Genomic DNA, 14,763 nt, shown 5'->3' with positions numbered 1-14,763 from the left:
CAAGATCTCATTACTTTTTCCTGCTGTGTAGTACTCCATTGTATAAATGTACCACATATTTCCTTATCCATTCTTTGGTCGAGGGTCATTCTGGTTGTCTCCAGGTTCTGGCTATGACAAACAAAGCTGCTGTGAACATAGTTGAGCATATGTCCTTGTGGCACAATTGAGCATCCTTTGGGTATATACCCAAAAGTGGTATTACTGGGTCTTGAAGGTTGTTTCGTAATTTTCTGAGAAATCGCCACATTGACCTCCAAAGGGGCTGAACCAGCCTGCGTTCCCACCAGCAATGCAGGAGTGTTCCCTTTTCCCCGCAACTTCTCCAGCATAAGTTGCCATCATTGTTTTTGATCTTGACCATTCTTACAGGTGTAAGATGGAATCTCAGAGTTGTCTTGATTTGCATTTCTCTGATGACTAAGGATGTTGAACATTTCCTTAAGTGTCTTTCAGACATTTTAGATTCCTCTGTTGAGGGTTCTCTGTTTAGGTCTGTACTCCATTTTTTTTTGAATTATGTGTTCTCCCCTCTAGAAAGTTTTCTTTGGGATGTATTTATCCCTTCTCTGCATGATGATTGTACCTATTTAGAATCTTCCTCTGACTAATAAGATCCCCTAGGACTGGAAGGCCCTTGAGATAATACTGGGATCCATCTTGGCTTCAGACATGGGAACTCTTTGATTCCTGACACCCATGAGCCTCATTAACACAACAGCCAGGGCATCTTCAAGGGAGCTCCTGAGACTCAGTACCTCTGGAGTGTGACTGAAGTAGGACCTTCTTACAGTCCAGTACCTGGATTATGGAACTGTCTAAGGCAGTTGCAAGACATGGGTATGAAGCAGAGGTGTACACTGCATCTGGACTCAGGAAGAGAAGGTAGGTAAGGAGCTTGAAGATAAGATAAGGCCCTGAAAAGGCAATTCCCACCAATCTACCGTGAACCACTGCTCCAAGACTGTGATGCATCAGGATGGCACTGGAATACAGAGTCCATTAAAGGAAGGTCTTTGTGATGGCAGAGGTGGACTTTGTTTCTCAGTAGCTGTGCATCATCAGGCAAGTTACTCTCTCTCATTCCCCTTTCCTAAACCTTCAGAATAAAAAGAACTTGTAATTATGAACTAATATAATAGTAATAAATATTATTTTGAATACTCTCTTGCAGGCACCACATTAAAGAAATTTCCATGTAATGCTTTAGTTAATTATTATCAACACCCTTTGAGATGGGTTCTAACTTTTAGATGTGTTTTAGAAACACAAGAATTTAGGTAATTTTCCCAGGCTACTTTGTTAATTATCAGTTAGAATGAGCTCCCAGCTCTTCTACTGCCCATGCTCTTTATGATATCCTGTCTTTGGTGTAAAGTACCCAACCTCAAATTAAGGATTGAGTCCATGTTAAAGTGGAGGTCTACCTGCACCCACCCTTCACCTCTTCTGTGAAGAGGCAGAGCTACCAGGGTCTCCTCACTGCTGCTTAAGGACAGTGTCCAGACACACAATGATTCCATTCCCAAGTCCGTGCCTTTCATCTTTTTGAGAAATTTTAGAAGACAGAACACGTCTCTGACTTTTAATATTGGAGTCCCAGTGGTTTACATTGTTCTGCTCAGTTGTACCCCGGCAGGAAGGCTTGGGGAGGTAGGACAAGGGGACAGAGCTTCTAAAGGAACAGGAGTTGGGGTAGTTTGCTATGTTTTGTTTCATATGTCAAGTATCAGGGAAACTTTATTAAAAAGCAAATTGACAAGTAATACATAACAGAAACACAATGTCACTCTTGACAGAGGGCCACACTTGAGGGTATTCAAGGAAGGCCATAAAGTGTTTTTTTTTCTTAAAAATATATGGCATGTGGGTTCTCTACAGAGTCAGAGAGGAAGAAGGAAGAGGGTTAACTGGGTGCTGTGGTAGAGATTTTGCCTTTTTCTTACTTTCCTAGGTCATCTTTTCTTCTTCTTCTTCTTCTTCTTCTTCTTCTTCTTCTTCTTCTTCTTCTTCTTCTTCTTCTTCTTCTTCTTCTTCTTCTTCGTCTTCTTCTTCGTCTTCTTCTTCTTCTTCTTCTTCTTCTTCCTCTTCTTCCTTGTTTTACATTGCCTCTCATAGTGCCTACTTGTCTTGAAATAATGGCATTAGGGAACAACAGGCATGTCTAGCCTTCTCATTTTGACTGGTTTATGTTGTGCGTGTGTGTGCATATGCATGTGTGTGTGGTGGGGGTGTGTTCTTCAAAATAAGGCTTCTGTTCTACATCGCATCTCACAGGAACCTTGGTATTTATCGGGGATAGTTAGCTGGATAGCCCAAAAAGTCCTTAGTGGAATTTCTACTAGGGACCTAGAGCTAGGCAAGGCCAATTTTGATAGACTACTCTCTGGGCATGGGGATGTGTTTGTTTTACCTTCAACTCCCTATCTATGGATTTCACACAGCATTCTACCATGGATATTGCCAAGGAGTTAGTCATATGTTCTCTTCTCTCCTCAGAAGGAAGGCCATGCACAGTAGAGGCTGGAAGAATCACAGCTCTGTAACTGAGTTTATCCTCCTGGGCTTCTCTAGAAACCCTAGGACCAATTGGATCCTTTTCTTCCTCTTCCTCTTCCTCTACCTATTTACAGTCCTGGGCAATGGGCTCATTGTTACCCTGATTAGAATAGACACACGTCTCCACACACCCATGTACTTCTTCCTCAGCATTCTCTCCCTGCTGGACCTCAGCTATGCAACCACAACAGTGCCCCAGATGTTGGCTCATCTAGTAAGCAAGAACAAGACCATCTCTTACACTGGGTGTGTGATCCAGATGTACATTTTCTTGACATTAGGCATCACTGAGACCTGGATTTTTGCAGCTATGGCCTATGACAGATATGTTGCTATATGTTATCCACTCCATTATGGAGTCAAGATGAGCCAGATCCTATGCATAACCCTGGTGGCCAGCTCTGCCCTTTGCGGTCTCATCTGTGCCCTTGTCTACACAGTCTTTGCAATGAATCTTCCCTACTGTGGCCCCAACGAGATCAACCACTTCTTTTGTGAAATTCCTGCTGTATTGAAGTTGGCCTGTGCGGACACATCTCTCAATGACCAGGTGGATTTCATCCTGGGTTTCATCTTGCTTCTTATCCCATTATCCCTCATCCTGGCCTCATATGTTCGGATCTTCATAGCCATTCTAAGGATTCGTTCCACCCAAGGGCAGATGAAGGCCTTCTCCACCTGTGCTTCACACATCACTGTGGTCACCATGTTCTGTATTCCATGCATGGTCATGTACATGAGACCTGGCTCTGAAGCCTCCCCAGAAGATGACAAGAAGTTGGCCTTATTCTATAATGTCATTTCTGCCTTTCTTAACCCCATTATTTACAGCCTCCGGAACAAGGATGTGAAGAAGGCATTTCTCAAGTTAATTGGAAGGGGTGAGGACACTCAGTAGGCCATGGAGAGAGGCTGTCTGCAGCGCCTCTGGGCTATTGTGTTTGCCACCCAGTTTCACTGAGGTTCTTAGAGTGAATGAGAGAGGATTCTCGGGATGAGGGAAACACAAGAAGAAAAAGCTTTCCACATCCATTTGCTAATGGATTCATTAGAAAAAGACTCAAAGAATTGTGCCCAAGAATTAGTCATATCATTGACCCTTTATGACTTTGAAAAAGTCATATTGGTTTGGAACAGTCACCGCATTTCTCAGAAATTTAATTTCCAGCTGTCAAATGTGTTTGGTAATGCATATTGTGTTCAAATGATAGTAATCAACATTACATTTGTGTAACAGTCACTCAGTGGTTTCTTTTTGGGGTGATTTTCATTTCCATTTTTCTTTTCTTCACTTATGCCTCTTCCTCCTCTTTTCCTTGAGCTGGGGTCTCACTACATTGCCTATGCTGGTTTTGAACTCAAAACCTTAAGTAATTAGACTCTTGGAGATTTGGACCTACAAGATGTGTTCCTCCCTGCCTGACTGATGGATATTTATTGTTTTACTTCACATTTTAACTCTAGAGGTGTGTGATATCTCCTCCACACAAATAAAGACACTAAAATACAAAACACTAAATTTTCTAAATGTCATCAAGATGGAAAGTGATATGCCTGTTTGAACCCAGGGACTAGTTCCAAGGCCCAGGTTCTTATGTGTTACACGACATAACTCTGAACCATCCAAGAGAGAATCTGAGACTTGGTTGAGACAATGAATGGATAAAACTAAGGAACGATGAAAAGACTTAAGAATATTGCTCTAGCTGGTCAGGGTGGGCCATGCCTTTAATCCCAGCACTCTGAAGGCAGAGGCAGGTGAATTTCTGTGTATTTGAGGCCAGTCTAGTCTACACAGAGAGTTCTGGGACAGCCAGAGTTATACGGTGAGGCCTCATCTCAAAAAAGAAAAAGGGTCTTATTCTCAGGTCATAATTGCAGAACCAGAACCTTGGAGTCTAGAGCTATGCTGAGAAATCAACTTTTCCTCGTCAAGAGTTCTGCAGCTTGAGCTACTAGATTGTGCATCTCAACAGCAACATTTCTATCAATAGCTGGAGAGATGACTCAGTGGTTTAGAGCACTTGCTGCTCTTGCAGAGGATCCAGGTTCAATCTGGGGACCCACATGGTGGCTCACAACCATCTGTAACTTCAGTTTCAGGGAATCTGGTGCCCTCTTCTGGTCTCTGAAGGCACAAAGTATGCATGTAGTGCACAAACATGAAAAAGCAAAACATTCGTACATATGAAATAAAATAAATAAATCTTTCCTGTATTAATTTTTTCTATTATTCTAGTTTAAAGCAAATCATTAAAGTGCTTAGCAAGAAGTAACACAAGCAAATCTTTTAAATTAAGCATTCTTCATATAGACACAAGATTAAATTTAAAAATATCCTAGCTGCTTTTAACTGTTTTGAAAGAAGTTTTGTTTTTTCTGTGTGCCTTTTATTTTGATTTTTTTCTCACTGTTTTTTGGTTTTGATTTTTTTCAGGTGAGAATTAACATGAATTTGGATGAGTAGGAAGTTGGATGAGTTGAAAGTAGGATCAAAATATATTGTATAATTTTTAAACAATAAAAAATAGGAAAAACTAAAAAAGTTTTGCCTGTAGACCAACAGTGATTGAAAAGTTACAAAAGACCAATAAATGCTAAAGAGTGCTTTGTTCATTAGTAGTTTTCTCCAGAAGAGAAAGCAACTGTGGCTTATAGTACTGCTAATATTCCCCAAGCATTAAAGAACCCGGCTCTCAGGGTGACGTGGGACTTTCAGGGGGGAGTCTCCAGGGCAGGTTTACTGCCTGAGAAACTCAGCCTTGAAGGAGGAAAGCCCTGGAGAAGAGAAGCCTTGGTTTCCTACAGATAAAAATAGAGTTGTATGGAGTGCATGCTCATTGTGTTTCTTGGGGACTAATTAAGAAAAATGCTCTGGGGTTATCAGAGGGGGCTTGCAAGGGGCATCTGTGGAGACGAAGGGGGATTTCTTCTTAGGATTCTCAAAGCACTGAAAACCTACAGCAGGGCCACTCAATTTTCCCACCTCCCAACATGTCCCCTGTACTAGGGCCACCGACTTCCCAGGCACCTGCATAGGTGGGTCTAATAGATACCCGCATCCCCATTTTCCTAATGTCTTTTCAGCTATTTATAAACTGCCTTGTGAGTTTCTCCAGGAAGTTTCCTATTTATTTTCAGATCTTGAAAGTTTAAGAGCTTATAATACCATTCAACTCTGACCTCAGAAGCAAAAAGAACACCAACCTGCAAAATGGAGACTAGATAGCCCGGAGACATAGGGTAGAACTAAACAATACTGGCCAAAAAAGAAGTCAATGAAATGATTCTTAATGATATTCTACTATACTCATAGATCAGTGCCTTGTCCAGTCATCTTCAGAGAGACTTTCTCTGGCAGCAGATGGGAGTGTATGCAGAGACCCACAACCAGACATTGTGGGGAGAGTGAGTCTAAATGGGGAGGTCTCCATTGGGTCCCTCTCCTCAGAGCATGGGGAACACTGCAGAATAGAGGGAGGAAAGATTGTTGGAGTCAGAGGGGATGGAGGACACCAGGAGAACACGGCCCACAAAATTCACTAAGCAGGGCGCACATGGACTCACAGAGACTGAAGGGGCAAGTATGGGACCTGCATGGATCTGCACCAAGTACTCTGTGTATATGCTATGGTTGTTAGCTTGGTGTTTCTGTGGGACTCCTAACAGAGAGAACAGGTGTACCTCTGACTCTTTTGCTTGCTCTGGGTACTCTTTTCCTCCTATTGGGTTGTCTTGGACAGCCTGATATGAGGGGTTTTTCTTGTCTTATTGTATCTTGTTTTGTCCTGTTTGATTGTTGTCTCCTGGAGGCCTACTCTTTTCTGAAGAAGAAAGAGAAAGAAAGTGGAATATGGAGGGAGAGGAGAGCTGGGCAGGGGGCCTGGGAGGAGTGGAGGGAGTGGAAACTGTGTTTGAGATGTATTGTAAGAATACATCTATCTTCAATAAAAAAAAATTTAAAAAAGAAAGATCAGAAGAAATCTTAAGAGTACAGCCTACCTCTTGGCCTTGAATCCCTTGACCAGGAAGAGCTGCTAAGATGTATCAAATACGATTGCTTCAAGTGGCTGGGCTCTTTTCTCCAGGTCATGGTAGAGCATAATCAAAGCAACAACAGCAAAGCAGTTACTTCTTAAAAAAAATCATAACCCACTCCAAATTGAGACGAGGGCACGTGAAGGTCATTAGTCAGACCTAAATCACCGCAATTGTAATCTATCCACAAATAACACTGACTTCCACCCTTATCAAAGAAACTTCCCCTTGCAGCAGTTGGAGGCCAGTACAGAAAACCACAGCTGGTCAAAATGCATCCCAACAACTGACTGTGGATTGTCCAGCCCCAGTCAATACACTTACAGCACAAACTCCATGCATAAGGCTCAGCATGGAAGAGGGGGATGAAAGATTCCAAGAACCAGAGACTAGGAAATTGCTGTGTGATTGTGTCTCAAAGTTTACAGGGAAGCTTTGCCCATGATGCCTCAATGATACGGCTCCCTGTCTTTTTTTTTTTTTTAATAGGATCTCTCGCTGAACTTGTAGCTCACCCACTGGCTAGGCTGACTGTCCAAGGATCTGTTTGTCTTTGCCCCCAACCACCAAGCATTAGGGTTCCTGGAATCCAAACTCAGGTTCTCCCGCTTGTTCAGCAGACACTTCAACAAGTGAGCCATCTCCCCAGCGCCTATTTTCATGGTTTATGTGCCGTCTGTATCATGGGATACTCCAGGGCCAAATACAGCCTTTCTAAGTCCCGAGCATACCTTTCATCACCTTTTCCTGACACCCAAGGTCGCCATATTCAAGACCCTTGACTTGCCCAACCCACTGTCCTTTGGAATCCATGGCATCTTCATAGTCTACCTTGAAATCCAGTGGGGACAAATATATGAGCATTGGTTGGAATAAATCAATTGGAGCATCACGTCCAGCCTAAATTACATGCATTGTTTATCACATCTACTTCATATGTGCTCATATTTGACCCTATACCTGGCCTATACTATTATTTCTTCCTTTGGTGTTGTGGACACTGAGGGGCAGAGGGTTGGTGTCTTGTCAACTATTACTGTATTGTTAAGTGGTATAATCAGGATTTGATTTCACGTCTTCCTGGAATTTTGCTCTCATCTAGAGTATTTATCTATTGCCTCATCTTGGGCCAGGCTTTGTGAAGGATCCCTTTGTTGCTTAAGTCATATTCCTTTCCCTCCAGAAAGCCAAAGTATTTCAGGGCTACAAAATTTTAGGACCCAACATAGCCCAGTGCCCAGGAGAGAATGCTAGAGAGAATGAGACACTTGGGAGGCTGAGCGCAAGAGCTCCGGTGCTTGACCCACACAGCTCCTGAGAAACGTGGTCATTGTTTTTATGATCATGGAAAGCTTCCCCAACATGTATGTCTAGCCTTTATTCTTACAAGCCTTTCCTATGTATGAGTGCATGTTCAAACATATATGTAGGTGCATGTGCACATATGTATGGAGGCCAGATAGTAACCTTAGTTTGTTACCCAGGTGTTGTCCATTTTATTTGGAGACACAATCTCACTGTCCTGGGTCTCACCAATAAGGCTAGGCTAGCTGGTGAGCAAACCCTAAAGATCCTACAGTCTCTGCTTCCTTGTCTATGGGATTACAAGTACACGTCACCACTTCTGACTTTTACATGGATGGGTTCTGGGCATTAAATTGAGCTCCTCATGTTGGTGCAACAAGTTATTTCCCAGCTGAGCCACCTCCAGAGGCCCTGCCCCTGCATTTCTTAGCTCATTCATTTACTCCACTTGATCTTCACACTGCATGGCAAAGGAGGAAAAGGAAAGGATTTAGCGACAGGGAACTTGGGCTTGGGAGGATCAAGGATGTAGGCTGTGAAGCTTTCTGTGTCAAGGGATACGGTGAAATGTGTGCTCCAGGTCTGGGAGGGCTGACATGGGACCCAGAGGACCTGAAGGCACAGGAGACTCATTAAGGAGCTACAGCTTCCTCTTCCCTGAGGATTGGGATCAGAATGTTATAGGAAAACCTAGTCTGCTTCTGGCTCAACCTTCACACAGAGCCCGGGTCAGGTAAGGAAGGGAGAGGCAGCGATAGCTGCCTGAGACTCACAGTCCTCACAGTCCTATTTGAAGCACTCCACCTGTCCCCATTGCCGCACCCCATCCCCACCCCCACCCCCACCCCATCTGTTTGCACCACAACTTCCTGCTTCCAACTCCTTTCTCACACCAAGAATTTCTATCCTGGTTTCTGTTCTTCCCATTGATCCCTGTCGTGCTCTGGTCACTGATGTCTCTGCGTGTCTCTCTCTCTCTCTCTCTCTCTCTCTCTCTCTCTCTCTCTCGCTCTCTTTCTTTGCATTTCTTTAGTTGTTTTGTTATTCAGTTGTAATGGAGAAAAGTAGAAGGAGGAGGAGGCTACATCTGTGGCTTTATGAGAGACAGGAAGCTGGAGGCAGACACTGGAACTAGGAAGAAGCATACAGTCTCATTGGAGGACAGGGAAGTGACAGAGTGGAGCCTGGCATCCTGCCATTCTCTCTGGGATGCTGCTGGCCTAGGTGGTCATAATTAGGCTGACTTCGTTACCTATCCCTGGTTCTTCTACTGATCTCTCTGTATCACCCTTCTCATTTTATGTATCATATTCTGATCAGGCTTTTTTTTTTTTTTTAAAGCAGGGACTGGCATTGAGATGCATAGGAGCTTCTGCAGTAGAAGACACTGGAGGACAAGAGAAGAGACAAGTGTAGCAAAGTCTTCTCTTCTCCCTTCTGGAGTGTGCTAGAGACTCTCCCACCCCACCATGGGCAGAACTGGCTGCAGGGCGTTTTTGCAGGTTTTCATCGAGTCTTTAATGGAGTCCAGAATCCCAGGACAGCTGAGCACACCCTAGAGCTGCTCCTAGTAGCATCATTTTACACTGAAATCTTCCTCCTTGATGTGACTCTCAGCTTCATCTTTTGGAACCTCCAAGGGTAAGACTCGTCTGGGACCCCATGAAAAGGTGCATCTGTGTCTCCATATGACTTGTAGGGGTGTAGACTTACAGAGTTCTCTGGTTCTGGAATGCTCTTAACCTTTCAGTTCTATAGGAGAAATGCCCCTCTTTGTTTCACCTCTTTCCCACACATCATGGCCTCCAGATCCTTCTTCACAGTCTGTGTTGACTTTACTTCAGCCCCCTTAAGGCATAGTCCAGGAATGAGAATGCTGTTTAGCATACAATCTGGCTACTGCAGACATAGACCATGGTACTAGATCTGCTCTATCAATATCCTTTCTCAATGACGGAGTCTCATGCTGACCATTCGGATTCTCTCTATACTGACCTGTTGCTTCCCAATAACCTGCTCTCTCACCTGGGGCTCACTATGTAGCTCAGGCTGCCCTTGAACCCTCTGTGTAACCCAGGCAGCCCTGGAACTCAGCATCTTGTCTCAGGCTTCTGAGTGCGGGAATCACAGGTGTGTGCCACCATGGATGGCCAAGGTTGGATGTTTCAGTCAAGTGTTGCAGGGAGATTTTACATGTGTTCTGTAACATTAGTTGTTTTATCTAGTCGAGGCAAGGCATCTGATTTTCAATCCCTGGGTCAGATCTTCCTCACTTTGTACACAAGCAGCCGTGAAGAAAGAGTCCTTGAGACTGGGCTGTGAGAATGTGGACCTGAGCTTGCTGACAGCCACAGTCTCGTGCATCTGTGTCCACCCCATCCTCACCTCTGTCCCTTCAACCCTGTCCTGCTGGACCTGCTACTCAGGAAGCTTGTTATTCTGCACAGTGCTCTCTCCATCGCTCTCTCTCCTTTTGTTATCTCCTATTTGGTGTCTACATGCTCTGACCTCTTTCTCCACTTTAGCTACCCTCCCCCAGGTCTTGTTTCTGACTTCTCATCTCACTCATTTATATTCTAGTCTCCTCTCTGAACCCAGTGAGGTTGATTTCTGTCTCAAAGGTGGCAGCTACTGTTCTGTCTTAGGTGAAAGTCAACTTTATAGAGTCCAGTAGGGAGACTGTCAGGGGATGAGGACAGGAAGAGGCAAAACTGTTGAGTAACTCATCTAAAAGAAAGGGCCAAAAGCTGCCAGAGGATCGATAAACAGAGTTACAAGTAAAGTTTACTAGGAACTTCCCATGTTTATGAAGTCGTATATCCTCCCCACTTCTCCAGATCTCTCAGATGTTTGTGTGACCAAAAGAGAGGGCTCTGAATGGGAGACAGGCCTTCAGACAGGACGGGGAGGGTTTCATCCTCATCAGACTCTGTAGGCTGCAGCAAGGAGATGAGAAGCAGTGCAGTGTGTAAGGGTAAAGTCCCAGGAGAGGGAAAAGACGGTGGCATTTGGGGGATGATAAAGGAAAGCAGATGACGTGCCGGGGGCTCTGACTGAGCTAAATATTCCAAATTCAGACCTCAGTCTCTGAACTGACCTCGGTCCCAAGGAGAATTATGGTCTTAGAATGGGTGAAGCCCTAAATGTGCTTTCTAAGCTGGACCACTTTGTTCATTTCTTCCTGCAGCGGAAGAAGAATGCAAAGTTTCTCCTTGGAGAATCGCAGCTCTGTATCAGAGTTCATCCTTCTGGGCTTCTCCAGGGACTTCCAAGTTAATGTAATCCTCTTCAATGTCTTCTTTTTCCTCTACCTCTCGACACTTGTGGGCAATGGGCTCATTGTCACCTTGATCTACCTGGACTCCCACCTCCACACACCCATGTACTTCTTCCTCAGCGTCCTTTCCATGCTGGATATGAGCTATGTCACCACCACAGTGCCGCAGATGTTGGTGCATCTTGTCTGCCAGAAGAAAACTATCTCCTATTCAGGGTGTGTGGCTCAGATGTACATCTTTCTGGTGTTAGGCATCACTGAGGGCTGGTTATTCTCCGTCATGGCCTATGACAGATATGTAGCCATTTGTCACCCACTCCGGTACAAAGTTATCATGAGGCCTTGGCTGTGCGGAGCAATGGTGATCTTCTGTGGACTATGGGGCATCAGCTGTTCTCTGGTCTACACCGTCTTCACTATGAGGCTGCCCTACTGTGGCCCCAATGAGATCAATCACTTCTTCTGCGAAGTCCCCGCTGTTCTGAAGCTTGCCTGTGCAGACACATCCCTCAATGACCGAGTAGACTTTATCCTGGGTTTCATCCTTCTCCTGGTACCTCTTTCTTTCATCCTGGCCTCTTATGTCTGCATCTTTGCCACCATTCTGAGAATTCGCTCAGCCCAAGGTCGACTGAAGGCCTTTTCCACCTGTGCTTCCCACATCACGGTGGTCACCATGTTCTGTGGACCTGCCATGTTTATGTACATGAACCCTGGGGCCAATGCTTCCCCAGAGAGGGACAAGAAACTGGCTCTGTTCTACAATGTCATCTCTGCCTTTCTCAACCCTATAATCTACAGCCTGAGAAACAAAGATGTGAAGAGGGCTTTCCTCAAAGTGACAGGCTGGGGGCGAACCACTGAGTGAGGTCACTAGGACACAGAAGGCCGCAACTGGATCCCAAAGAACAGTCTGTGGCCCTGATATCCTATTGCTCCTCATCACACAGGAATGGGCAAGAATCTTTCACTGATGGTTAAGGAAGATGATGTGTAAAGGTGGGTTCCTGTATGATCTACTGATGTTCTAGAAGATGGGCTATTCTCAAGCATCAGGGAATCTACCTGGAGACAGAGTGCCAAGTGTCTGCTTCATTCCTGTTTCCAGGACCAGCAGCGGCTCTGATACAAGTGAAAAATCATTAACATCTGCTATCAAGTGATAGTGCCTGATAATGGGGCATAATAAATCAACTCAGAGTGCTAAGACAAGGTAACTGAATCCATAACTTTATGTCATCTTACTCAGGAGCAAGAAAAGTGACCTTTTCTTCATAAGGAGGAAAAGTGACCTCACTTCTCCTTTCACAGTGGTAAAATGTCCAAATAGGAACAGCTAAATGAAAGAAACATTCTAGAGTACCATCCATCATGGTGGATAACTGATGACAGCAGGAGCCAAGGGAGCTTCTCACATTGAAAGCACAGTCGGAAGCATGGGAAAAAGAATGCTTGTTCTCAGCCTGCTCTCTGATTTCATTCAGTGAAAGAGATCATAGATAAAGCGGAACATATTTTACTGGACCCAGGCCAAGATGCTCACCTCCTGTTTCAAAACAAAGCAAAGCAAAACACCAATGCCCAAGAGATGAGCACAAAGAATTAAAAAACCAAGACTTCTTATTTAGTAACTAAAGGATGGAGAAGGGCTCCTGAGATGTAGCTCAGTGGTATAGCACTTGCCGAGCATTCATGGGGCCTTTGGTGTAATCCTTTTTAGGGCTAAAAAGAGATGAGTGGGCAGTTTGCTCATAAATGAGCTTGTCCACTCTGAGTTACAGATACACAGGAATGCTGAGTGAGGGGGATGGGAATAGCTTTTGCCAGGGACTAGCTAGGGATCTTCTAGGAGTTTGAGTTTCACCTTTATAACTTCTTTTCTGCTCTGGGCTTTGAGTACATGGCAGCAAGTAAAATTTCTTAGCCTTAAATTGATGGAACTAGAAAAAGATCATTCTGAGTGAGGTAACCCAGACCCAGAAAGACAAACATGGTATGGACTCACTCATAAGTGGATATTAGGAGTAAAGTATAGGACAACTAACCTACAATCCAAAGCCCCAGATAACGAGGCTAGATAAGGTTAGATAACAAGGACCCAAAGAGGGATGCATGGATTTCCTTGGGAAGGAGAAATCCAAGAGATCTCCTGGGTAAACTGGGGACGGGGAGAATGGAGGGATGGGAACTTGAGGGAGTAGATTGGGCAGGTTGGGTGTGGAAGGCAGGTTGGAGGCAGGATGGAGGGAGAGAGTGACAAAAGAGACATCTTGATTAAGGGGCGTTTTGGGGCTAGGGAGAAACCTGGCACCAGGGAAACTCCCAAGAATCTACAAGGATAACCCCAGCTAAGACTCTTAGCAATAGTGGTGAGGGTGCCTGATCTGACTTTCTCCTGTAATCAGATTGGTGACTACCCTAATTGTCATCAGAGATACTCTATTCAGTAACCAATGGAAGCAGAAGCAGAGATCTACAGACAAGCCCTGGGCTGAGCTCTGGGACTCTTGCTGAAGAAAGAGAGGAGGGATTGTATGGGCCAGAGGGTCATGACCAGGAACCCACAGGGACAGCTGATCTGAGCTAGTGAGAGCTCACTGATTCTGGACTGATAGAGGGGGAGCCTATAAAGAACCAAACTAGGTCCACTGAATGTGGGGGACAGTTGTGAGGCTTGGGCAGTCTATGGGGACACTGGTAACGGGACCAGGATTAATCCCTAGTGCTTGAACTGGCATTTTGCAGCACATTCTCTTTGGAGGGATATCTTGCTCAGTCTAGATATAAGGGAAGGGCTTGGTCTTGCCTTGAAGTAAAGTGTCAGACTTTCTTAACTCCCCATGAGAAACTTTACCCTTTCAGAGTAGTGGATGGGGGCTGGAGATGGGAAAGGGTGGGATAGGAGGATGGGAGGGAGTGTGAATAGAGATAACTGTAGAACGAGAAAAGATTGCATTAGAAAATTCTTAATAAAAATAAAAAAGTTATTTAAATAAAATTTCAAAAAAGATCCCTTAGCCTTTAATTGGGGGTGGAGAGGTGGGTGGGTGAAGGAACAAAATACATCTGGACAAAGATTATCCTCTCCTTTGGTTCAGGACAGAATAGTTCCCAAATATCCAACAAATGCATGCATGGGAGCTGAGTAGGGCTCACAACTAAGAGATGGACACAATGTAAAGACAAATATGCCCCAACATTTTTTATCTCATTTCAGTCACCTATTGCACATTGGTAGCTTCCAAGATCCTTCAAATTAGCCTAGGCAGCTGTTGTCATAACACACACAACAGAGATGTCACCTACTGCAAAATTAGTGGGATAATTAGGTAACAAGGTAAGGTTCAGCTGTGCGGTCTCCAAAATTAATCATTTTTATTTGGTTTAGCTGAGGAGGTTATGGTTTGTTTAGGTTTTTTCCTTCATCAAAGTGAAGTGAAGACATTCATAATTGACTTTAATTTTAGGGAAAGGAATTTCAAATAGAAACTTCAAAAAGAAGAGTTTAAACCAAGACTAAGGTCAGCCTGAGAGTGAATACATGGGGTGATGGATGCCCTGGTGGTGAACATTTTGGGTGGGAA

The 14,763-nt window shown here is 44.3% G+C and overlaps 2 protein-coding genes across 2 annotated transcripts; both read left to right on the top strand.

Annotated features, from left to right (window-relative positions):
• The first annotated feature begins 2,509 nt into the window (after positions 1-2,509).
• Positions 2,510-3,457, top strand: LOC125410762 (olfactory receptor 2B6-like). Its single transcript, XM_048450453.3, has one exon. It carries the CDS (start codon positions 2,510-2,512, stop codon positions 3,455-3,457), a length of 948 nt encoding a protein of 315 aa, XP_048306410.3.
• A 7,642-nt stretch (positions 3,458-11,099) lies between these two features.
• LOC125410761 (olfactory receptor 2G3-like) lies at positions 11,100-14,035 on the top strand. The gene has a single exon (XM_048450451.3). The coding sequence runs from the start codon at positions 11,100-11,102 to the stop codon at positions 12,045-12,047; it is 948 nt and encodes a 315-aa protein (XP_048306408.1). The 3' UTR covers positions 12,048-14,035.
• Positions 14,036-14,763: the final 728 nt, after the last annotated feature.

The sequence above is a fragment of the Myodes glareolus genome, chromosome 3, assembly GCF_982192425.1.
Source record: "Myodes glareolus chromosome 3, mMyoGla1.1, whole genome shotgun sequence".
Classification (NCBI taxonomy): domain Eukaryota; kingdom Metazoa; phylum Chordata; class Mammalia; order Rodentia; family Cricetidae; genus Myodes; species Myodes glareolus.
Note: the sequence above shows the minus strand (reverse complement) of the source record. Positions and strands in the feature narration are given on the sequence as shown.

Coding starts and splice junctions, on each gene's coding strand:
- LOC125410762 (XM_048450453.3), top strand. CDS start 2,510: ATGCACAGTAGAGGCTGGAAGAATCACAGCTCTGTAACTGAGTTTATC.
- LOC125410761 (XM_048450451.3), top strand. CDS start 11,100: ATGCAAAGTTTCTCCTTGGAGAATCGCAGCTCTGTATCAGAGTTCATC.